Raw genomic sequence first — 25,703 nt, forward strand, 5'->3', positions numbered from 1 at the left:
TTCTGGAAATCCCGGAATTCCCGCAGATCAGGAAGCACCTGGATGGTGTTGTTCCCTGTGTGGATGGGTGGTGACTGGTGAACTGAGTGATGCCGGGAACCGAAAAACAAGGATCAAGATCGTCGACTGTTGTTGGGGGACTCGAGTCCGGAGGGTGCGTTACTTCCACACTCACTGTAGTGTACGTGTGACGTGACGTGTACGACTTGTGGTGACGTCATATGATCAGAAATCTCCAAACATCCCGTCCTACCTGCAGGTCCTACCTCCAGCACTGATTCTTGAAACCCTGGTAGAGACAGCTAGTTTATTACCCCCACCACCGAAACTTGTCTTGTCCGAAGCTTCGCATCGGACGTTATGTTTTCACACCTGTCTGTGAACACGACATCTCAAAAAGTTTTGGGCGGATCCGGACGAAGTATGGTGGACAGGTTGGTGTGTGACGAGGACGAATCGATTCGGTTTTGGTGAGGATCCAGATCTGGATCTGAGAATGTTTTTTAATTTTACAAGCGATTCATCACCATTAAGTGATAGGGCTAATAAACTATATATTACATACAGTCACGTGAAAAAGTAAGTACACCCCATGTACAGTTTTGACTTTTTCAACATATTTCAACATACAGCTATTTGATCTTCATTTCAACAATATTGATAGATAAAGGTGATATAATACAACAAATATCATGAAACATTTACATTTTGTAGTCCATTGTATAATTTAAATAAACATAAATGCAAATTTCGCATGTGGAAAAAGTAAGTACACCCCGACATTTATCACTACTTCAAATACCTAAAATTAGAATCAGGTGCACCAACTCAGGTGCAAATGATTAGAACATCGTTAGAGAGGATCTTGGAGGAACTTGTCTTATTTAAACCTCATACATTTCGTTTGGTTTGCTCTTTGTTGTTGAAGTGTGCGGCGTCACCATGCCCAGATCAAAAGAGCTCTCTGAGGCCTTCAGAAAGAAGGTTATAGATGCCTACGAGTCTGGGAAGGGATTTAAAAGATCTCCAAACAATTTGAAATCAATCATTCGACTGTCCGGGAGATCATCTTCAAGTGGAGAAGATTCCTAACAACTGCCGACTTGTTCAGGCCAGGCCGCCCCAGCAAGTTCAGCCCGAGTGCAGACCGCAAGATGCTGAAAGAAGTCTCTAAGAACTCCAGAATGTCATCACGGGACCTACAGGTAGCTCTTGCCACTGTTGATGTCAAAGTGCACGAGTCTACCATTAGAAAGAGGCTGCACAAATTTGATCTACATGGGAGGTGTGCCAGGTGGAAACCTTTGCTGTCCAGAAAGAACATCAGGGCAAAGACCAGCACTCCTGGAACAATGTGCTCTGGACAGATGAGTCAAAGGTAGAGCTATTTGGCCATAGTACCAGAAGACATGTTTGGCAAAAACCAAAGACAGCATTTGACCACAAGAACCTGATACCAACTGTAAAGCATGGTGGTGGAAATATTATGGTTTGGGGCAGCTTTGCTGCATCAGGGCCTGGGCAGCTCACCATCATAGAATCCACTATGAATTCTTCATTGTACCAGAGGGTGCTTGAGGATAATGTGAGGCCATCTGTCGGAAAGTTGAAGCTCAACCGAAGGTGGACCTTGCAACATGACAATGACCCTAAACATACCAGTAAATCCACCAAGGAATGGCTGAAAAGAAAGAAATGGAGGGTTCTGGAATGGCCAAGTCAAAGCCCGGATCTAAATCCCATTGAGATGTTGTGGGGGGATTTGAAACGAGCTGTGCATGCAACAAACCCCTCAAACATCGCACAGCTGAAAGAATTCTGCATGGAGGAGTGGGCAAAAATTTCTCCCAGTCGATGTCAGACACTGGTAGACAGTTATAAGAAACGCCTACTTGAGGTTGTTTCTGCCAAAGGGGGCAATACCACCTATTAGAGCCAAGGGTGTACTTACTTTTTCCACATGCGAAATTTGCATTTATGTATATATTTGAATTATACAATGGACTACAAAATGTAAATGTTTCATGATATTTGTTATATTATATCACCTTTGTCTATCAATATTGTTGAAATGAAGATCAAATAGCTGTATGTTGAAATATGTTGAAAAAGTCAAAACTTTACATGGGGTGTACTTACTTTTTCACGTGACTGTATCTGGCTGATATTAGGGCAGCGACCCATTCCCACCCAAAACTCTGTCAAGCTCTTCTCTTCGAATGTGTCTTTGGCAAATGAATCGTTTCGGAGATCCAGGAATTCATCTTGCATTGCCTCCGGCAAATTACCCCATGGCCCCCCGAGAAATACACCATGGGCCCCCAGGTTGGGAACCATGGCTTTTTTCTCGTTTTTGGCCTTATCTCTAAATGGTGAACAATCACTTTAATATATATATATATATATTATAGTATCCGGATCTAGTGATGGCAATGTACAAAAGAGCGCGTACAGCTGTAAGGACGAAGGACGGGAACACTGGTGAGTTTGAGGTGAAGGTGGGAGTGCATCAGGGGTCGGTACTAAGTCCACTACTATTTGTAGCTGTGATGGGGGTGCTGGCTCAGAACGTAAAGGAGGGTTTACCGTGGGAGTCGTTGTATGCAAATGATCTGGTGTTGATTGCGGAAAGTATGGATGGACTGAAGGAAAAGATGAACAAGTGCAAGGAATGTATGGAGACAAAAGGTCTGAAGGTGAATATCGGAAAGACGAAGGTGATGGCAAGTGGTAAAGCATGTGGTGAGTTGGAAAGAACTGGGAAGTGGCCGTGTGCTGTGTGTAGCAAGGGTGTCGGAGTGAACTCCATTCAATGTACAATGTGCGCTGAGTGGGTTCATCAAAAATGTAGTGGTCTGAGAGGGTCATTAACCAGTGTGGCAGCTACATTCAAATGTAAGGTGTGCACAGAGGGAGCTGCAGATGGAGGAAATGTTGAATTGGATCTTGGAGACGGCGTGAAGCTGGAAGGTGTGAAAACATTTTGCTACCTCGGAGACATGCTGAATGGAGAAGGTGGATCAGACTCGGCAACGGTTGCTCGAGTGAGATGTGCATGGAAGAAGTTTCGGGAACTGAGTGGCGTGCTGATGATGAAGGGAGAGTCGTTGAAGCTGAAGGGAAAGGTGTATGCTGCATGTGTGAGAAGTGTTATGATTTATGGGAGCGAGACATGGGTAATGAACGTAGAGCAGCAACGAAGGTTGGAAAGGGTGGAAATGCGAATCGTTCGACGGATGTGCGGAGTATCGTTGAGAGAGAGGAAGACAAATGATGAATTCCGAAAGATGATGGGAATAGAGCCTGTGATTGATGCTGTGAAGAGGAACAGGTTGAGATGGTTTGGTCATGTGTTGAGGAAGGATGAAAGTGACTGGTTGAGAAGAGTGATGGAAATGAATGTAGAAGGAAGTAGAGGACGGGGAAGACCGAGAAAGACCTGGCTAAAGATGGTGGAAGAAGAAATGCGGGCAAGGGGGTTAACAAGGAGAGATGCAGAAAATAGGGCAAGATGGAGAAGATTGTCATGGGGACCGCAAGGCTAACCCCCGCTCTAGAAGGGAAAATGGCCTTTAAAATGCATGTTGTTGTTGTATAGTATCCGGAGATTCACCAAAATCGAATCAATTTTTTTTTATGTTGAAGGCTCCAGGCATGGACTATATAGCCCTCATCGAGGCCAGGCCTTAAATAAAAGAGAAGGAAAGTGTATGATGAAAAGTGTATGGTGTTTGCGAGAAAGAGAGATTGAAGCCCGGTATCTCTAGTTTGAGTGAGACAGAAAGTAAGACCAGCAATCCTGACACAGAATGTGTAAGATGGTTCTGGGCACCACTTTAACACTCCTAAGTCTGAACGGTAGTACGACCTACTTGCTGTCTACAGTTGCTGTCTACAACCTACTACCTAAAAATTGGTTCTTGTGACACACCCAACCTGTCCACCAAGTTTTGTCCGAATCTGTCTATACATCTTTGAGATATCCTACCTACAGACAGAAAGACAGACAGACAAACAGGGGTGAAAACATAACCTCCATCCACCTTCAGTGGCGGAGGTTCCATAATTACCGTTCAATAAGTGATTATAATTGTGAGGAACATCTTCGTGGAAAAAAAGCAATCGTGTGCATGCTTGTGTGTGCGCATTCCTACCTTCTGGAATCATTGGGGGACAAAATCTCTCATTATTTACTTTAATGGATAACATTGTTTTCCCAATGTGAAACCTAAGTGGTGTTCACCACAAAGTAAGTGAGGTGCAATCAAAGGCCATTTGGCCTATCATCCCTGTGCCACGTACACGTCCTCGTAACCCCTACTTCAGCACAAACTCTGTGGGATCGTAGTTTTATAAAATTGGCATGTGTTGGTAGTTTACGTCACAGCTGTTTTGAGTTTATTGTTGTTCCAAATTTGTACTCCCACTCTGGCCGTAGGCCAAGCATGACGATTGTGACGATGCCATCTGTGTACGGTCTGTCTGTCGGCACAATAACTGCATCTCCAAATTTGGCACAGAGCTTCATATTGTGAATGCCTCGGACAAGTTCAACTTTGAGCTCACAATGTAAAATATACAATGAAAATGACCACATGACTGTACCACGTGACAGTATCGTTTAGCATTCTCTGGGGCTTTCAGGAAGAGAAAACAACGGCATGACTCAGCACCTCCATCGAGTGCATGCTACTTCAACATGGCTTTTGGCACCATTTTGGGCCAGCACCAACCCTGTTCGCCCATTTGTGATCCTGCAGCCGTTCTTGGAGATTTGCTTAAAATGTAGTTCCATCATGGTATTCCTGGATGCTTTGACTCTCCTTTATTTTTATGTTTTTCCCCCACACAGTACCATGATGCTGTTGGGTGGAGAGGCGTTTGCGCCGGTGGAAAATGGAGAGGTGGACATGGAGCAGTTTCTGGAAAGGGTGGCATACATTTTGCCGATACTGGGTAAGAAAATAGCAGGAGAGTGAGTAATGGTAGAGGAACTAAGAGGGAGAGCATTGATGAATTGAAAGATGGAGTGGTGAGGGGTAGGAGAGTAGGGAGTGGTGATGGGAGAAGATACAGTATATAGAGAGATAGATAACATAAACTACCTGAATGTTTTCACAAAGCTCTATTTTCTTCCGCAGATTGCTTGGGTTCTGCCATTTCCGGACCTATCAAGTCGGACGTTGCTGGAAACATATCCGTATGTTGAAAGTTTGAATGTGTATAATCAACAAGTATGCAGTTGTACATCCACTCTGCTCTGATTGTTTCAAATCAATTTATTGACACAAGTTGTTTGTTATGTGCTTTTTGATTACAAAGACCGTTTGGGTTTATTTGAAGACTCCTAATATCCACAGGGGCTGGCAGGATGCCCTCTTGCTGGCAGGATGCCCTCTTGCTGGCAGGATGCCCTCTTGCTGGCAGGATGCCCTCTTGCTGGCAGGATGCCCTCTTGCTGGCAGGACGCACACTCGCATCTAAGCTGTGTAGCTTAATTAGAAATTGAGGAGTCCCAACATATTTAGAAATTATCATCCCGATGTTTCCCAAGCAGGGTTATTCATCAACGTGTGTTCCCTCTCTCGAACGGAGGTTAAACGGGTGTCCCGTCTGCCTGCATTATTTGGTGGACATTAAAGATTCCACGGCGTCCTTCGCGAACAGAAGGCGAATCCTCTCTGGCACCCTGAACATGTTACAAATTCCTGTCCTAACCACTGCTTGGAAGGCAATGGCAAACCACCCAGTATAACCCTTGTCAAGAAATTGCTTTGCCAACTCCGACAGCACCTTGTAACAGGGTATGGTGCACCAGAATCAGAATATCCACAGTGGAGTCAGAAACTTGCTGACAATGACATAGTCAGTTGAAAGTTTTTAGTCAGAAACCTATCATCGTATTAATTAATCTATTGTAAAATGTAAGCCGGCCAATTAAAGTAAACATAGGGGCAATACCCCTGGCGCTCACCTGGCAGAATAAACAGTATAGTGCACTGACTAAGGGTATTTTAAACTAATTTGAATGATTGCTAGAAGACAGGGCAGCGTGTAGAATCATACGAACATAATCATAAGACTTTAAACAAACAAACAAAAAAAATACCTATTTTGGTGGGCACCTCCACCCCTCCCACCCCGTCCGTGTACCTCCTCAGACCCCAATTTTTCCAATGCATTGAACAAACATTGGTACATCACGGATGATGAAAGTTGTGGTGAAGTTTCATCAAAATTGTGTGTATAGGTTCTGATAAAAAAGCAAATACCTATGTTGGGGGGCAAGCACCCACATAGACCACCTTAGACCCCAATTTTTTTTAATGCCTTGAACAACCGTTGGTACATCACAGGTGATGAAGGTTGTGGTGAAGTTTCATCAAAATCGTGTGTGTGGTTTCAGAGAAGAAAGCGAATATCTACAGACTTGGCATTTAATATGGAATATTTTTTTTGTGGGGGTGAACTTACTTTTCAAGATGACTTAGAACCAAAAGTTCATTGGAATTATGTTGAAATTATTCTAGATTTTGTTAATGTGACCTTCAAAAGAAACAAAAACCACATTTGACATTTCGAAGCAAATAAATTGATCCTTGAAAGTGATGTAAACTGATATCGAACTCAATTCACGGACAGTACTGTGTTAAACTTCTGTACGTTTTCCAGAAGTAACTCTTTATTTTGCACATTAGCCAAAAAATATTTCAACAAAAACAAAAGCTAAATTATGACTGGGATTACGGACAGTAAAATTACAGTTCAGTACTTCGTGTAACCCCCACGAGCATTCAGGAGAGCACGTACACGTCGAGGCATGCTGTTCACGAGATTTGCCAAGGTTTGGACAGGAATCGCTTGCCATGCAGTGACAATAGCCTGCTGCAATTCACGCACAGAGGTAGGCTGCTGGTCCAAGTTGTCGATTTGACGCGTTAATTCTGCCCACAAGTTCTCTATCAGATTCATATCCGGGGACATGGCAGGCCACTCCATATGCTCTACACCACGGTCAGCAAGAAAGTGTTGGATCATGCGAGCACGATGAGGCCGTGCATTGTCATCTTGGAAGACAAAGTTTCCTCGAAAGGCTGCACGAGCAAATGGAAGCAATGTTTCTTCCAGAATGACCCTGTACTTGAACTGGTTCAGGTTTCCATTCAGAACAACCAGGTCAGTTTTGCCCCCTGCATGAAAAGCAGCCCAAACGGTCACCCCACCACCTCCAGCTTGGACTCTTGGCACGATACAATCTTCGTTGTGGGCTTCATGCACTTGTCTGCACACTCGGACGCGGCCATCTTGACGATAGACCAGAAATCTAGACTCGTCACTGAAGGTCACGTGATTCCAGTGTCCTGGCTGCCATTGACGGTGCTCTCTGGCCCACTGCAATCGGCGTTGGCGGTGTTGTCTGGTCAGACGTGGCTTTCTCAAGGGACGCCTGGGACGATCGCCTGCTTGAACCAGTCGTTGGTTGACTAGCCTTCTGGATACAGGCACATTTGTCAGTTGCTGCCACTCAGCCCGAAGCCGATTAGTTGACTTGGTACGGCCATTGCAGATTAACCGGTGCAGCTGGCGATCATCTCTCCTTGTGGTTCTGCGTGGACGTCCTGGCCTCGGTATTGGAGTAGGGACACCCCTCTGAGCATTTCGTTTCAGGATCTTTGACACCTGACCTTGAGTGATGCCATACTGCCGAGTAATAGCACGCTGTTTCATGCCAGAATTTCGTAAAGCCACCACTCCATGACAAACAGCATTTTCGAGTTGACGGACCATCTCCAGAGGAAGCGGCAATAACTTTTGTAGATGTGCAGCAGTTGTTTTCCACTAATGCAGAACGCAACAACCCTTATATACCCGATTGTGAAGCCAATCGTCAAATGTACCTGTCCTTACATTTTGTCACGCCACCTGTGATATAATCCTGTTATTGACTTCTTGCTGCGAAAGACAATGAGTGACATGGTTCTTTCAACAAAGACATCACCGAAGGGTAAAATAAACTCACCAGATTGATATACTGAGTTCAGAAAGTAAACCCAAGTCAAGAAAAAAAAAAATTCCATATAAAATGCCAAGTCTGTATTTTAGGGGGTCAAACCTGGACCCACTTTGACCCCCCCCCCCCATAGACCCCTAAAGGGGCAGATTTTTTAATGCCGTGAACAAACTTTGGTACTTCATGTTTGATGAAGGTTGTGGTAAAGTTTCTTCGAAATAGTGTGTAGTTTCAGAGGAAAAAGCAAATTCCTATTTTGGGGGGGGGGGGGGGGGGGGGTCAAACCTGGATCCACTTTGACCCCTGGTAGACCCCCTTAGACTCCGATCTTATTTAATGCTGTGAACAAACTTTAGTCACAACCCAACAAATATCATTTGTGCCAAATTTGGTCGCAATCCCATCAGCGGTTTCGGAGAAGAAGTTTCAAGTGTTTACAGACGGATGGACGGACTGACTGACGGACGGACGACGCACCATCGCATAAGCTCCCCTGAATTTCGTTCCAGGTGAGCTAAAATGAGAGTCCAAAATTCGAAATACATTTTTCGTCTTTCCAAGCTTAATGTACAATAATATGTATATAACAACACCCAATCATGTCTATCTCCTGTAACTGGATGGAATAACCAATCGGCTATCACCTAATCAATTACCCCAGGTGGCTAGGATTTCTATAAACTAGGGCATGCCCGTACTATATATAAGCTAGGACGTGCCCGTACGTGGGTGCCCGTTCCTTGCCAAAAAAAAAAAAAAAAAAAAAAAATTTGTGTAGGGGTGTGTGTGTGTAAACATCCTAGGGCGTGCCCGTACGTGGGTGCAAAAAAACATGCGTGCAAACAACAACAACAAAAAAAAACTTTGAAACCACGTGGCAGTAACGACCACAGAACCCCCCCCCCCCCCCCCCCTCTATTTACATGAATGGTTTGGTCCATTCGCAACGACCACAGAACCCCCCCCCCTCTATTTACATGCAATGGTTTGGTCCATTCGCAACGCCAAAGCGAACGGCGAACGGCTAACCACAGAACCCCCCCCCCCCCCTCTATTTACATGAATGGTTTGGTCCATTCGCAACGACCACAGAACCCCCCCCCCCCCCCCTCTATTTACATGCAATGGTTTGGTCCATTCGCAACGCCAAAGCGAACGGCGAACGGCTAAATCGCCATAGCTCGGTAAGTACTTGTCCGATTAATTTCAAACCTTGAAAAGGCACATCCTCGGGTCCCCAGCAATATACCTGGCAAGTTTAAAGTATATCGGACCCGTGGTTGTCGAGAAACAGCGGTCACAGACAAACAAACAAACGTACAAACGTACAAACGTACAAACGTACAAACAAACACACAGAGATTACTGGAATTATAGATAGATTAGCCCCCATGCTCCTCCAGCCAAAGAAGGATGCACGAAGCAACCAAGAAAAGCTACACAAGGTAAGCCCTTTGCTGTTTCAAACTCTATCTGAGTTATTCTACAGCTGCAAACATTCACAAATAGTACATACATGAGAATCCCAATTCTACATGCCCCCTTAGCTGCTGGAACGGTCTCATCACTTGTGGGTGAATCATCAGCGACAGCGTAGACAGAAACGTGCACCTCCAAGGCTCTCAAGCATATACCATGTGCAAGGCCAATAGCAGTCAACATGTAAATAACAAGACCCAATCGCATCTCTCACCCATAATTGGAGGGAATAACCAATCAGCTATCACTGAATCAATTACCCCAGGTGGCTAGGATTTCAATAAATTAACCCCCATGCTCCTCTAGCCAGGAAAGCTGCATGAAGCAACCAAGAAAAGCTACACAAGTGTAAGCCCTTTACTGTTTCATTTCCGACATATATATATATATATATATATATATATATTGCTGTGTTAATGATTTTCTATAGGGTAACATATTACTTAACATAGTTTCGTTATGTTTTTATCAAATGTTTTAGAATAAGAGTGTGGTAATTTAACAGTGACATTAGATATGCGTCGCAATATGTATCGACAGATTATATCCACCCCTTCCTAATATATGTCAAAAAATTGCTATCCCTTTGAACCTTTATTTAATGTTCTTCCATCTATAATCTGTCTATTGTGTGCTTTCTAGAATTTGGGTAGGCCACCTAAACTCTGGTTTTCTTTCTTTTCTCCATGCTCATTGCGGTACACACAGTGACACAAAAGAGCAGAATGACTCCTTTTCTCCATTGAAACTGGTTGAATGAGTGATTTATATATTTCAGGCACCTGCAACTCCCCACATGTGAGTTCAATTCCAAAGGAAAGGTGAATCACCTGCTTAAAATCTAATTATTTTTAACATCTTCTAAAAGGTGCCAATAATATTGTCCAGGCCATTTTAGTATTTCTGTGTGGAATTCGGTAAGATTTAGTAATTTTTTCAGCTTTTTTGTTTTGTTCCACTGCAAACCAAATAAATATATCTGTGGATACTAAAATATTTTTTAATTTCAACAATTTTCTGGAATAAATGGTGCATTATTTGAAAAAAGTGCAAGGGTACCAATATTTTTGGCCATGACTTTATATATATATATCAAACTGTGAGAAATAGCAGAAACTCCACAATACGAGCAGGGTGCCTCATTTGCATTAAATAAATAATCGGAAGAAAAATAAGTTACGGACGTAGCTTCAAAATGATCGATCTTTTATTTTCGGCAAGCTTTCGGCCAAATAGGCCTTCTTTTCAGTTTTCCTCAAGTCCAACAAGAATATATATATATATATATATATATATATATATATATATATATATATATATATAATTGTCCTGTCACCAGCGATTAAGACCGCTGGATGACGAATAGCTGAACGTTCTTACTCCCAAGGTGGCAGCCGAAAATAGCGGTTATTTTTGTCGCGCGTGGGATGAAGGAATGCGAGACATTTATCTGACGACGGGTTTATTCCCAAACCCATGAACAAAGAAACACAACAGTAAATTCAACAAATAATTTAATGAAAATAAAGCAAGGGGTGAAAATGTCGAAATAATGGTTGAGGTAAATTAAATTCCTAACTGAGATACCTCCACACGCGGACTCAAATATGATCAAACGGGAAAATGAAATAAAATAAAACCACTTCAGCCGGCACTTAGCTTGGCCGCAATGAAGCCTTTTAGGAGCTTGGCGGCTGTTGAATCTGGTGTAGCCACTCGCGCGGAAAGCGCTCCAAAATGGCGATGTCGAATGCCGCGTGTCAAAGGCACTACAAGGGTGAGGCTAGCAGATTAGATGGCCTCCTTTCTCCCCCACCATCTGGGTAAGCACACGTGGCCTTCAGCCTCCTTGCAAGCCAACAATAAGTGAAGCTCCTTTTCAATCACTGCAGCAGAAAACCCTCTCCTCACAGCCCGCACAAAATGGCCAAGCCTTCTTGTCCGTGCCAAAGACCAGCGTCTCTCGAAGCTTCTCAATGACGTCCCCCCAACCAATGGCGAAGCTCTTTTCCGACTCACCCCATGCTCCTCTCGGCCAATCATGACCTTCCGGGGCGTGGCCTGCCAGCTCTTTCTCCACCTCCCCATCACACCACTCCGGGGGCATGGCCTTTTTCCTTAGGTCCATTGGGGGGCAGGGCTTGTCCCGCCAGCTCTGCTTGGGTTCTTGCCAGCGTGGTAAATGTTGTTTCAAGGAGGTTTTCATGGCCGGCCTTGTCAGCAAAACGTTAAGGGAAAGTTACAGAGGGAAAAATCACGTACTGGGGAAAACTAACCTTAATCCCTACCGATAATTAGCACAACACCACCCCTTGTGTGAAGACACATAAACAACCTTATGCTATAGTTTCCCTACTTAAGTACATCGACATTTCTCTTCCGAGTCTATGGTCCATGCTATAATTATACAGTGCTACCTTTCCTACGGTATCCTTTCACCTACCCCCATAAACGTAACAATATATATATATATATATATATAAATAAACATATATATTTCATTAACCCTAGGAACGTTTTAATATACATTCTTTTTCATTTTGTATGTTGTTGAACTTAATTAATTTTCAGAGGTGGAACAGTTTTTGTTTCATTTTTCAAACAAATTCAAAAAGGGACTTCCTTGATGTTCTTCTGTTGGTGCAGAGCTGTTTTGGTTGTAATAACTTTACCAAAATGGTTTGCTTCGTTACAGCGATCCAATCTTTCAGCAGAACTGAATCGATGATGAACGTGCAATGGCGTATTTGTTCCAGAAAATGCGGAGTGTGTGGGAGAGACATCCAGAAGAATGCAGCACAGTTCGAGCGATGCTGGAAATGGAGAGACAGCATCATCCTGCAGCATGGCCTAGAGCTTGCGGGACTGTAGCACTCCTGTGGCTGAAGCGGTTTGTATTGTAAAAAAAAATTAAAAGAAGTATCTAAACTTCCTTTCTCCTTCACTACCCCAACCTCCTCACCAATTCTCCTTCCACCCTTTTTCTTTGGATACATAGCTGAGGCTTGTGGGAGAGCTAGTGCACTGTAAGGATCAGAATGTACCAGACAAAAACAGAACACAACACATGCAAAAGGAACAGTAGAGAGAGGGGGGAAATAACAGCAGACTTGAAGGCAAATATAGAGGGAGACTTGGACGATGGAGCAACAGTGGTGTGGGGAGGATCGAGGGGAAGGAGAGGATGCATGGGGTAGACAAGAAGCATACAGAAGGGAATTCCAAGGATGAAAAACTGGAAATTTGGAAGAAGGTGGGATTGGTGGTGGGGTTAAGGGGGTTAACGAGGGTAGAAAAGATCACGGATTTGGATTGGGGTGGAACTGAGATGGTGGTGAACAGCTGTCTTGAAGACCTGGAGGGAGGAATGACATTGAAGAGGATGTGGAAATTGCTTCTGCAGGTGGGAAAAAGTGTAATAAAATGAGTGGAGGTGAGCAGTGATCCTGGATTTAGGTAGTTTCACCAGAAGTGGGTTGATGGTGGACTTTGAGAGCCATGTGGAAGCCTCGGGGAATTGGGAGGGGGGGGAGGGTGGATGAGGGGGGACAAAGCATTGAAAAGGCACGACGAGGGTGCAAGAACATAAAGGATATGGTAGAACACAGAGACACCACCGATCTGAGAAGGTTAAAGTGTAATGGGAAAGTGACAGTCCCATAGACTCAGCTCCATCGCGAGAGATCCTAATAATCTTAAAGGCCCTTTTTTCCACAGCGCAAAGCTGAGCAAGGTAGTACTCCATATAGAAGGGGAGCATACACCAGAGAACAAGGTGCCACCAGGGTTTAGAGGAGGGAGACAAGTTTGAAATTCATTATTGGGGTTGGACAGATGGTGTTTTCTGGCTGTCCTGAGAGTGGACATGCACTTGTTGCGGAAGTTTTGGAATGCATTGAGATTGCCTTGAGTCAGATTAGCCTTCCAGGAAGAGAAGGCAAGTTGTTATTTCAGAGCAACTGTCTCAACACAGGATTCAGTGTACCATGGGCAGGACTAAGGGTAGGATAACTGAAGATGACATGGGATGAATCCATGCATGCAAGAGAGTAGGTTTCTGTGGAAGAATTCTCAAGCTGTGTTAACATCAGGGGCAGTAGATCTGGCAGACCAGTCCTGAAGTAAGATGCTTTCAGGCCCTACCAATCTGCTTGAGTAATATGCCAGACTCGCCGGCGTTGAGGCAGCTCTCTGAGAGTAGCCAGAGAGATGTTGGCTTTCACAAGCACATGATCAGATGAATCAATTGGAGCAGAGGAAGAACAGGAGACATTTGTCGCAAAGTTAGTTGTCACCAATTCCAGAATGGAGGATTTGCCATTGGCAGAAATCCCGGTTGGAAAGTTCACAGATTGAGTCAGTCCCACGGAGTCACAGAAGTTCTTTGCTGAAGTGTTAAGGCTGGTTCTCTTTCTAGTTTCTCAAAAAAATATTGTCACGTCTACCCTATAGTGAAGGCCTCAGGGTGACAGATGACCAAAACGAGCTTTAACTTTGAGCCATTTACCCAAAACTATGGCGGTGTTATCTCTTCAGCACGGAAATGAAGTTCGCTGGTCTTATTTGCACGGACGGACACGACACGGGGAGGTGGCGGGGGTGGGGGGTGGGGCGGGTTATCCAATCCCCACAGACAAATAAACGCACAAGACAGGCATGACAAAGAAATGCAATAAGTAATGGGCTTAATGAAAATAAATGCTAGGATTACAAAAGGAATGTGCGGTAAAATCTAATTCCTAACTGAGGATCCTCCATCAGACACAATTACAACACAAGGGGAAAACAAAAGTAAAAATAAACGTGGTATGGTGCGTTGGCTGGTACTCAGCTCTGGTCTCCACGACGGTTTGGGGCCATCACAGGTCCCGCTTCCCTGCACGGGAAAACACGCAATGGCGTGAAGTAGGGTCCTTCTCGTTCAGCTGCACCAAGCTCCGACCGTCCCGAACTTCCCAGGCGCGCACGACACGAAGCGCAGCCATCACAAGCCAACACCAATAGAGAGACAGGGATGCGTCCGTATTCACCAACGCCCGCAACAGAGAGAGTGAATGCGAATGCGACCGCCTTTTTACCGTGCGAGGAACAGAGAGAGAGAATGTGACTGCTCGTACCCAGAGCCAAGAGAAAATGAGAGAAAGAGAGAGAGAGAAAATGGCGGTGCTTTCCCTTTTTGCTCCGAATGTCTCGAACGTTCACTCTGACGTCACCCGCGCTCCAATCACCGAGCGCCGTCGAATCGTCCCAACCAATCGTCCTTCGGGTCGTGGCCTCATGGCCACACTTGTCGCCCATCGATAAGTTTTGGCTGGGTGGTGTCGTAGTGTCTGGGTACCATCGGCGATTGTTATTTTAATCATGGGCCAGTCGCATGGCTAGTCAAGTGTGCTTTATAAGAATGAAGGGAAAAATCACAAGGGCAATTACACACTGGAAATTTATCCATAGGCCCTAACTAATTAGCATAGCTCTACCCCTCGCATGGAGACACATAACGCTTACACGGACATCAGGTCCTAACTTAAATACATTGAGGTGGCTTCACGGCATACGGAGCACGCTACTCTATACAATTCGACCTCCACTACGGTATTTCATTACCTACCCCCATACACGTAACAATATTCTTAACTCCCTTTGCTACCCATGTGTATGCAATACTGTCGAAATGGAAATTATTTTGCGCTGAACAACATGACAACGTGTTCACGCGTTTGAGTTTCATGGGGCAGCAGATACAACACATGACAATCTCAACTATGTTAACCAAGCAAAACCCCAGCGAATGTTTACATGGGAGAAATGAACTTGCAATGTAACCAGAATTCCAGAGTTGATGAACCTGGTGTAGCTCATACGGAATTGAAACTAACCAATGAAATACAAATTGCAAAATACGACGGGAAAGCACACCAAGGAACATCAAATCGATCGTTAATTGAATGCAGACATTAGTAAATTCATGCTCTCCTTCTTTTTTTTTCTTTTCTTTTTTTTCTTTTTTTTTTCTTTTTTCTTTTTGTATACAAGATAGAGGCTCGTGTAAGAGCTCCTGGAGCATTAGATATTTTTACTCATTCCAATCTCCAACCTCGCCATCTCCACAAGCTGCCACGGGACTTTTGCCCGTACCAGCTTTCAATATGTCCTTGTCCTCGTCAAACCCTGCTTTAACTAACCCTGCAAGTTTCGGGAAACATGAAGTTTGTAGGCTTTTGAAATCAGCTTCAAATAACGAATCAAATTTTACGTTGAATTGTGGACGTTGAAGTACAGTATTTGCAAACCATATAGACCGATATGCTCCACCGATATGCTGGCAAAGCGCGTTCCTTCCTATGCTCAATACAGGGCGACTAGTATAACTACGTGCAAAGCACGTGTATTCATTGTATGATCTGATACTGTAATCTCTCATTAAAAAAGTATAATTTTAAAAAGTATAAGTATTATCAGGTGTTGTTAATTACGCTTTTCCGTTATCTTACTACAATTCACCAAATGGCTGTCTGTCCGTTCGAAGGTAATGCAAAAACGGCTGAACTGATTGCAACGATATTTTGGGTGGGTAATCCTAGCCCCCTCCCTCCCCCCGGAGTAAAATAGGCTATATTGTGTTTCAATTTTCCAATTTTTCCAATTTTCCAGTTTTTCCAAACACGATGGAATAATATTTACCGATATGAACAGTGATGTGGCTTTTATTGAAATTCTACAAATACTGTTTAGATTTTGATGAGAATTACGAACCTGCAACGAATCCGGAAGTGGACAGATGACAGCAATGCGCGGGTTTGATAATATCCCAATACAACTGTCATTCAATCGTAATGTTTAATCGTTAAACGTTAATTGTGTTAATCGTGTTGTTAAAGTATCAATTGATGATTGGAATTGAGTGAATACAATTACGATTTTGAATTCGTAATTGTGTTCACCCAACCATACGAAACTTCACATCAGGATTTAAATATTTGTTTATGTCACAAATGTTGTTACAAGTTTATTTGTATATTAATGCTATTTAATTTGTGATTGGAGTTACGCTGTTTGGAATTAAAAAAAGAGATATCGAGTTCAAGTGAATGACGAAATGCCGTGACGGTTTCTACTTTCTAAACGTTAATTCGTGGATCGCCATATGCAGATTCGCCATTGACTGGGTATGGAACAAATGTACCCGTTTGTTTGTGAATGGGTACGTTTTTCATGGAAGTCCTTCACGAACTTGCTGTCCATGTCTGACGTGTGACTGAAGGTGCTACAGGAATGTGGAATTTATTGGTTTCATGCTTTAGCATTCGCCGTTTCTGCATTGTCTGTTTGCTTCTGGCCTCCCACCCGTGCGTAGCACGTGTACCTCACTAGTGTCGTGAAATGCGCGAAAGTTGATGCAGTATGAAAATTCACTTTTACAGTTATATGGTTAAATTTAATTTGGTCCCTTTGAAAGAAGTACAAGCATGGAATCATTAAGATACACAAACCTATAATTTGATCCACTTCCCAACTGATACCCTCAGGCGAGTTATCGCCAGTACTCAAATTCCAAATTTCTGCTCCAATCTACATGGAGCATTGTATCATCCGTAGAGCCACACGCTCTGATGTGATGCAACCAGTCGCGAAGTACTACATATGCTTGAAACTGAACTGGTACGCTCTAACACTTTGTCTTTTACCACCACCACCTCCTCCTCCTCTTCACAGTGGTTTGCGTTTTATCCAACTGTTGCTTCAGGAACTGGTGGTGGCAGGACCACATTTATCCGGTCAAACTGATGCAATCTATCAGGAGTCCATAGATCCTCTACGAGAAATGGCCACTCGTGCTTATAATGTGGCCTTGCGACCCCATCACAATTGGCTTGTGCAGCAAATTTTCAAGGTTTGTATTTATTTTTTCATTTTCGATCCACCACTCATTTGTCACTACTACTACTACTACTACTACTACTACTACTTCCTCTTCTTTTACACCCACCGTTAATCCAACCTCCCTTGTGGGGGAAGTTTGTCCCCAAGTACATCATGTGTTTGTCGCTATCGACGTGACAACCTATTGTTCTTCCTTATTGTGCCATCCCTGCATGTAGGCCACACATTCACATAATAAGCTCACTTGTGAGAACTGCAGCAGACACCGAATGGCATCCCAGAGGTTGTGGGTTTAAATCTGGCTGAAAGCAGCATTACTTGGGCTTCTGGAAATTTTAGAATTATCATGACCTCAGTGGATTGTAAGTAAAAATCCAGGCTGGACCATACAAGGTCTTAATGGAGAAGTTATTCTAATGGCACCACCTGGTTTCGTTCACACGTGATGCCAGTTTACACATTGCGGTTTGTTCTTTATGCCCTTGAGGTATATTGCGATGCACACTAAAATGCTACCTAAGAAAAATGCAGTGACATCTGAACCCTCAGGAAGGAAAAACTGGAAATTTGGAAAGAGAGGGGCTTGAGGAGGGGGATGGGGTAACTTGTGTAGAAAAGATCATGGTTTTGGATTTTTTTTGTATACAAAGTCGAGGCTCGTGAAAGAGCTAACATTTATCAAACAAACAAATCAAACAAACAAGCAAACAAAGTATATAAAAAGGGGAGCGGTCGACAAGATGGGGCGAGAAGGGGAGGAAGCACACAAACACAACATTTGAGAGCAGGGACATCGGGAGATGTGTGGGAGGGAGAAGGCCTGGGGGGAGGCAGGATAGGTATAAAACGCAAGGACACCAAGGACTTCCAGGAAAGAAGTCGGCACCTCAAAAGTGGATTTGGGGTGAAATTAGCAGGGGTACAAAAGATCAAGGTTTTGGATTGGGGAAGATAAGAGATGGTGGTGAACAGCCGTTTTAAAGACCTGGTGGGAGGAGTGGGATTGAAGAGAGTGAGGGAGTTTGTTCCAGAGGCGGGAGAAAAGAGGAATGAAAGAGTGAAGGTGAGCAGAGAGTCTTGATTTTGGCAGTTTAACAATACGAGGGTTGCAGGCAGATCTTGTGCAACCTGTAGGAATATTTGGGGGACAGAGCCCAGAGAGAGCTGGGGGAGCAAGGCCGGAGAGGAGTCGGTAGAAGACAGAAAGACCACCAACGTGCCTGCGGTGAGTAAGTGAAAGGCCCTCGGAGATAGCGTCATCGCGGGAGATTCCAATGATTCTGAATGCTTTGGTTTCAACAGCGTGAATACGAGCTAGGTGTGAGGCAGGAGCACCAGCCCAGAGGGGAGAGCAGTATTCCATTGAGCTGCGGATGAAAGCCTTGTATGTGGTGAGGAGCTCAGGTGTGCCAAGGAAGGACTTCGCACGACGGAGGATGCCCAGTCGGCGACTGGCTTTGGAGGCCAGCTTGGAAATGTGGTTTGGGATGGGGGCTGATCTGAGATGGTGGTGAACAGCTGTCTTGAAGACCTGGAGGGAAGGATGAGATTGAAGAGGATATGGAAGTTGATTGCACAGGTGGGAGAAAAGAGGAGCAAATGAGTGGAGGTGGGCAATGATCCTGGATTTGGAGAGTTTCACCAGAAGGGGGTTGTTGGCAGACCTCCTGCGGCTTACAGAAACCTAGTGGGTTGGAGGGGGACAGTGCATGGAAAAAGCAGTGGGCCAGAAAGCAGGTGGCAGAAGACAGATAGGCCCATCGACTCAGCTTCATCCTTGGAGATTCCAATTATTTTGAAGGCCATTATTTCCACCAAGGTTTGGAACTTTGGCTTTATGCATACTTAATATAGTGCAGTTGGTCTTCACAGCATAAAGCTGAGCAAGGTGTGAGGCAGGGGCGCCAGCCTGGGGTAGGAGGGGGCGGGGAGGAGAGCCGTCCTCCATCAATCTGTGGATGAAGGTCTTGCAGGTGGATGAGAGTTCAGGTGTGCCAATGTTCATTTTTCTGAGAAAGTGAAAGCATAAATGGTACGATTAGCTCGCTTGAGCTACTATTCAAAATGCTAGTTCATCTCTGACATTTGTCTTCCTTCCCACATCCTCTCATTGTGATTTGTGCAGTTTGCTCTTCTAACTGCCCCATCCCAAAATGGGCTCCTCCAAGCTTTGTTACGGATCTCCAGGCAGTCAGCACAATTACCGTGCAATACTGAAGCGCTTTCTGCGGCATCAGAAGTGGCCATTTTGGACGAGCTGCAGCACATGCTGCCATCATTTACTGCGACGTTGGATGCTATTGATAAGACCTACCAGGATATGAACATTGATAATTAAAGTACGTACAGCACAAGTGTTCATTATTTGTGGTTATGTTTCCTTGTTCTTACATTCCTTCTGCTATTTGCAATCTCTCATGTGCTTGATTGGAGGGATTGAGCATTTGTTGGATATTTAGCATTTAAAGGTCATCTACGTATTATGTAAGCACATTAGGAGGTGACATTCGGATGATGGGAAGGGCTATTGAGAAAAAAATAATTAATATCGAGGAAAAAAAATTTTTGGGAGAAAATGGTGGGGTGGGGGTGGGGGTGGGGGCGGACTTAGGTGGCGAAACATATGGGCCAGAAATTTGCAGTTTGCAGTTTTTTTTTTGCAGAAATTTGCAGTTTGCAGCTATGTGGAATATAGATGGAGAAGCTGTACAGATGAAAAGTGAAAGATGAGGAAGCTAAAATAGTACTACTGCACTAATGCTCCACCTGGAGCCCCCATATTTGCAGTTTTTGCATATGTAATATAGAGATGTACCATTTAAGTACAATTTCTTTATTTTTTGAAGATTTATCTTTTCTTGACTTAAATCTTCTGGCATAGACATTCCATACAAGTGTCTTGTGAAAACATGCATTTGATGAATGATGGAGGGGAGGGGTTTAAACCTAAGAGTGTTGTTGTTGTTGTTGTTGTTTGTTTGTTTTGTCATGTAGAGAATTTGAGGTAAACGTTTCGGAATGTTCAGATACAATTGAACAGGTTAAATTACCCAGCATAATTTTTTTGTACATAAAATGTAGGGTCATGAAAGGACGTAGTTGCAGAGGGTGGAAGGCAACACACAACGTGGTGCAACAGGTGGACCCAACAAGGGGATGAACGGACGAGGAAGAGAGTGAAGAGGAAAGGAAACCTCGCAGCATGCATGTAGACGGGAAGAGGTAGGTGAGCGGGCAGGGGTAGAGGATGATCTGAGATCGTTGTGTGCTGGCAGGTGGAAAGTCCCAGAGGGAAGAGCATGAGTGTACAGATTGAGGAAGAAGATGCCACAAACCGAAGAGAAGAACAAAGGAGCAGTCATACTGGATTTAAGGGATTTTGCGAGGAGAGTGTTGCTGAAAGTACATGTGCGACCTGGACGAGAGACGAGTGTGAGTTGTCTTTGTCCTTAGCTCACTGGTGTCCTGCTCTCCCCTATGGGCTGGCATTACTCACCCATTGAGATGTCAGTTCTCCATTGAACGATGTATAAAGGACTCATCGGCTGAGAGAAAGTCCGATATACAAAGGTAGGAACAAAGGTAGGACTTGTATCGACGAAGGATGGTTTTGGAGGCCAGGTTTGCTACGCCCGTTGGCCCAGCAGATTTCACTGCCGATGGTGAGGCCTACAAGTTCAGGAGATTGATCCTCTTCCAGTGGCCGATTTATGGAAATAGATTGTTGGATACGTCTGGTGATCCTTTCAGAGAGACAGGAAGTGGATGTGTGATTTGCCTGCATTGAAGACTTGTTCCAGGTATTAGACCAGCGTCTGATCCTTTCGACTTGTCCGTGGGATATTGTGGGTATTGTACCATTTAATGTTGAGTCAGCTGTGAAGAAGAAGAGGATTTCCCAGAGTGTCTGAGAGGGCATTAAAATATATCTGTATTTTGTCCACATCAGACGTTGTACTGCGTGTTGCTATTTCCAGGTGATGAAAAACAATTTATGAACTGTGAACTATGTTTACTTTAGTTTGAATATTTGATACAACATCCTAATGTGGGGTTAAATTTCCATTTCTGTTCAACTATACAGAGCTGTGTTGTAATACCTTCCGAGATTTAGTCGAATCGATTCGATCATTCCATATTTCTCACCTCATTTTGGTTTTTTTGTTTTAAAGTCTCCTTCCCTTCATATATACACACCTTTTGGCAAGGGGTCCACCTCGTCATCACAACTTTGTCCATAATTACCTTCGCAAAAGCGGAAGGTTATGTTTTGATCGCTGTGTATTTATTTGTATGTCTGTGTGTGTGTGTGTATGTTATTCGCATAACTCAAAAAGTATTCAACCGAATTGCATGAAATTTGGTGGGATGATTGGTTATTATACGGGACACATTTGATTAGATTTTGGGAGCAATCGGGTCAAAGGTCAAGGTCAAGGTCACGAAAAGGTCAAAATCGTATTTTTACCAAGTACAGAACAGTAGCTGCGGCGAAGGTATGCGCTCTACCGAGTGCCCGTTCTAGTTTATTATCATTATTCCTTATCATAAATTGAGATAATTTTTTTTTAATCCTCATAAACATTGCATCAGTTTGTAATGCTCATTAAGCTTATTGTCCCCCGTCGCACCGCGGAGCGAAAGGGGGAATATGGTTTTCCCCTCCGTCCGTGCGTGCGTAAGCGAAGGACCGAATTCTAATTTGGTGTGTGGGTGCAACTAGGCATATGGAAGAACCCTATTGAAAATTAGGTCGCCACGTCAAAATCCAAGATGGCCGCCGCCATGTATGTCTGACGCCATGTATGTCTGAACCTTGTGAGCGAAATATCTTGAAAAATAAACGAACTACTAACTTCTACTCTGGTGTGTGGGTGTATCTCGGCATAAGGAAGAACGCTATTGAAAATTGGGTCGCCACGTCAAAATCCAAGATGGCCGCCTTGCGTCTTCCACTTTGTCAACTCGCATCACTTCACCGACGAGGGACCTTGGCGTAACACTTGTTTGTACTCTATATTCTCGAGACAAACAAATAGACAGACATGCTCTACCGGCCGACTCAGGTCACTGTACTGAAGACGGTCATGTCGGGGATCGAGCTTAACCGGCCCAATTTCAAATCATGACAGTTGTCAACAGGTGAGCGATTGCCACATGCACATGTACAAACATGCACCTTTACACAGTCGAGACCAGTGATGCATCAGAGAAAATGGTGTTTATATCCTGCTTCACAATTCACAGGCTAAAGGCAAATGGAAAGTTTATCCTAGTTATTCTTCAGCTTGGTGTGTTAAGGTAACCTCATTCTGGAAGCGGAGATACGTGTGGGCCGATAGAGCTTTGTGGAGTTACCCTTTTGTGGAGCTGATTTGGTTGAGATGGAAGGTGGTGGACAGAGCTATGTGGAGTATAGATGGAGAAGCTGTACAAATGAAAGGTGAAGGAAGAGGAAGCAAAATCCAACTACAACTGGAGCAACGCTATGTGGAATATAGATGGAGGAGCTGTACAGATGAAAAGTGAAAGATGAGGAAGCGAAAATACTATTACTGCACTCATGCTCCACCTGGAGCTCTTTTTCAACCTTAACCCCACACACACACACTGTACACCAAATGCTCTGCCCTGGAGCTCTTTCTCAACCTTAACCCCACACACACACTGTACACCAAATGCTCCGCCCTGGAGCTCTTTTTCAACCTTAACCCGACACACACACACTGTACACCAAATGCTCGATCTGGAGCTCTTTCTCAACCTTAACCCCACACACACACTGTACACCAAATGCTCTGCCCTGGAGCTCTTTCTCAACCTTAACCCCACACACACACTGTACACCAAATGCTCTGCCCTGGAGCTCTTTTTCAACCTTAACCCGACACACACACACTGTACACCAAATGCTCCGCCCTGGAGCTCTTTTTCAACCTTAACCCGACACACACACACTGTACACCAAATGCTCGATCTGGAGCTCTTTCTCAACCTTAACCCCACACACACACTGTACACCAAATGCTCTGCCCTGGAGCTCTTTCTCAACCTTAACCCCACACACACTGTACACCAAATGCTCCGCCCTGGAGCTCTTTTTCAACCTTAACCCGACACACACACACTGTACACCAAATGCTCCGCCCTGGAGCTCTTTTTCAACCTTAACCCCACACACACACCGTACACCAAATGCTCCGCCCTGGAGCTCTTTTTCAACCTTAACCCGACACACACACACTGTACACCAAATGCTCCGCCCTGGAGCTCTTTTTCAACCTTAACCCGACACACACACACCGTACACCAAATGCTCGATCTGCAACGGGGCTCTTTCTCAACCTTTTTTCTGGAATTCTGGTCTGTGTGACCTGCAATCTCGACGTTCATGACAATTTACCTATAAAAATCGAATCTTTCCAAGTGCCATTAAGAGCCAGGGAGCCCACAAAATTCTCAGAGAGAAAGGAACCACATTGTGTAAAGGATTCACCTGGTTTTCATGTGGCTGATTCATTGTTTGTTGGGGTCTGTCTGACGTCATTAATGATTGTTTCATTGTCATTGTCTCGTCTTGTCGTCCTGGTTGGTTTAATAAATCCAAATATATCCCGAAGGTCATGTGTGTGCCATTTTCCCACAAATTTATGATTTCATTTTATTTTAACATGAAAAAATGATTGTGGCCCTTAAAATATATCTCTACTTCTCAAGTATTTAATTTTTTTGAAGTAGCATTAAAATATATATATATATATATATATATGTTCCTTATCACGATGTGTAGACTTTAAAAAAAAATTTGGTCGTTCCGGATCCCTTCTGAGTGTTTGCCCGGAGCTGAGGCGCCATTGTAAACCTGGGCCAGCCATCACATGGCATCAAATAGACTACTTTAAGCACTTATTTTGTGATTCCCCCCCCCCCTCCCCCCGTTTTTCTCTTGTTGGCTCTCTCATGGTTACCTGCGGAGCCATCCTCTATGTACCCAAATTTCTGTGTCATCACTCTCACCCGCTCCCATTCCAAACTCCTCACGTCCCAATGTCTAAGCAAGTACTGAACCCTGGGACAGTAAGCATCAAGGCCTCTTACCTCTACCTCGATGTGCAGGTAGTTGCAGGTTGGTCACAAAGGTTCACTGACCAATACACCTTAGATGAGCCCCACCACTACTCCCTCTGAATATGTTGGCAACGTCCTGAGTAGGTATCGTTGTTGGTATCACTTTTTCCCTTTTTTAAGAAACGTTTAAGTTTCCATCTCTGAACAATGTTATGTGGAGATTTTGGGAGATATCTGTCAGTGTATTCAAAACTTTGTAAAAAGGTTATTGTGTGGTTTTGACAGATTTTATTAATGACTGTGGCCTTGCTTATAGCACGATCTCAGGTAACTTGACGACCACCGAGAATTAGGTGTAGCTGTTGTTTTTTGTTTTTTTCGTTTGTTTTATTTGTTTTTTTGCACTTATACAAGTTCTGGCATAGAAAATGTGTACAAGATGCAGAGACAAATGTTTTGTACAAAAACAGCACAAAGTAGAGTTTTTTAAGCATGAAAACTTAAAAGTCTCAAGGACTGTATTTCTTTAGAGAGCCTTTTGTTTTTTGGGCTTGTTTGTGTGGTGCAATGAAATAAAAGATGTTTTGAAGTTAGCTTCTTTTTTTTTTTCTTGTATTCAAAGTCAAGGCTCGTGGAAGAGCGAGAACACTGAACAGATCAAAAGGAACAGCGGAGTGAGGAGGTGGTGGGCACCAACAACAGGGTCGAAGGTCAAGATAGAGTGAGACTTTGTCAAACAATGGGTGTGGGGAGGAATGATGGGTACAGGAGGGATACATGGGATGGACAAGATTGATGCAGGAGGAAAAACTGGAGATATGGAAGGAGGAGGGCTTAGGGGTTGGGAAGGGCGTTACAGGGGGTAGAAAAGATCATGGGTTTGGATCGGGGATGATCTGAGATGGTGGTGAACAGCTGTCTTTAACACCTGGATAGAAGAATGACATTGAAGAGAATGTGGCTGTTTACATGGGATTTAGATCGGTACGTGGATGCATTGGACATAGAGTGGTATGGCGATATTGGCTTGTGTGGATTAAAGGTAGTTCTATGGGTGACGACACTGGATCAGTTGCTGCAGCACAGGCATAATGGGCCGAATGGCCTTCTCATGCGCCAAAGATCCTTAAGTGTGTAACCGGTCTCTTAGATTAATAATTAATTATGAATTTTAACACGTACATTAGAACTGAATAACAACGAACACCTTTTTAAAACTCGATGGTATTCATAGAATACTTACCCTGTGCAGTAAACCTGTTGC

General features: G+C 44.0%; 1 protein-coding gene across 6 annotated transcripts; it reads left to right on the forward strand.

Annotated features, from left to right (window-relative positions):
- Positions 1–25,032, forward strand: GLTP (glycolipid transfer protein). Of its 6 annotated transcripts, XM_068124216.2 has the most exons (7): positions 318–470; positions 4,853–4,956; positions 5,142–5,200; positions 12,247–12,380; positions 17,204–17,381; positions 19,497–19,710; positions 20,647–20,941. In XM_068124216.2, the coding sequence occupies exons 1-6, from the start codon at positions 361–363 to the stop codon at positions 19,707–19,709; spliced, it is 798 nt and encodes a 265-aa protein (XP_067980317.2). In that variant the 5' UTR covers positions 318–360; the 3' UTR covers position 19,710; positions 20,647–20,941. The 6 variants fall into 6 exon arrangements, with proteins under 6 accessions (XP_067980319.2, XP_067980321.2, XP_067980320.2 ...); XM_068124218.2 differs by lacking the exon at positions 318–470 and adding an exon at positions 1–154 and having other exon boundaries at positions 19,497–25,032; XM_068124220.2 differs by lacking the exon at positions 318–470 and adding an exon at positions 11–292 and having other exon boundaries at positions 19,497–25,032.
- The last annotated feature ends 671 nt before the right edge of the window (positions 25,033–25,703 follow it).

Source organism: Myxine glutinosa, chromosome 8, assembly GCF_964187855.1.
Source record: "Myxine glutinosa chromosome 8, kmMyxGlut1.1, whole genome shotgun sequence".
Taxonomy (NCBI): Eukaryota; Metazoa; Chordata; class Myxini; order Myxiniformes; family Myxinidae; genus Myxine; species Myxine glutinosa.

Coding starts and splice junctions, on each gene's coding strand:
- GLTP (XM_068124216.2), top strand. CDS start 361: ATGTTTTCACACCTGTCTGTGAACACGACATCTCAAAAAGTTTTGGGC. Junction 5,201..12,246: donor ACGTTGCTGGAAACATATCC/GTATGTTGAAAG, acceptor TATTTGTTCCAG/AAAATGCGGAGTGTGTGGGA. Junction 12,381..17,203: donor GCACTCCTGTGGCTGAAGCG/GTTTGTATTGTA, acceptor TCCTCTTCACAG/TGGTTTGCGTTTTATCCAAC.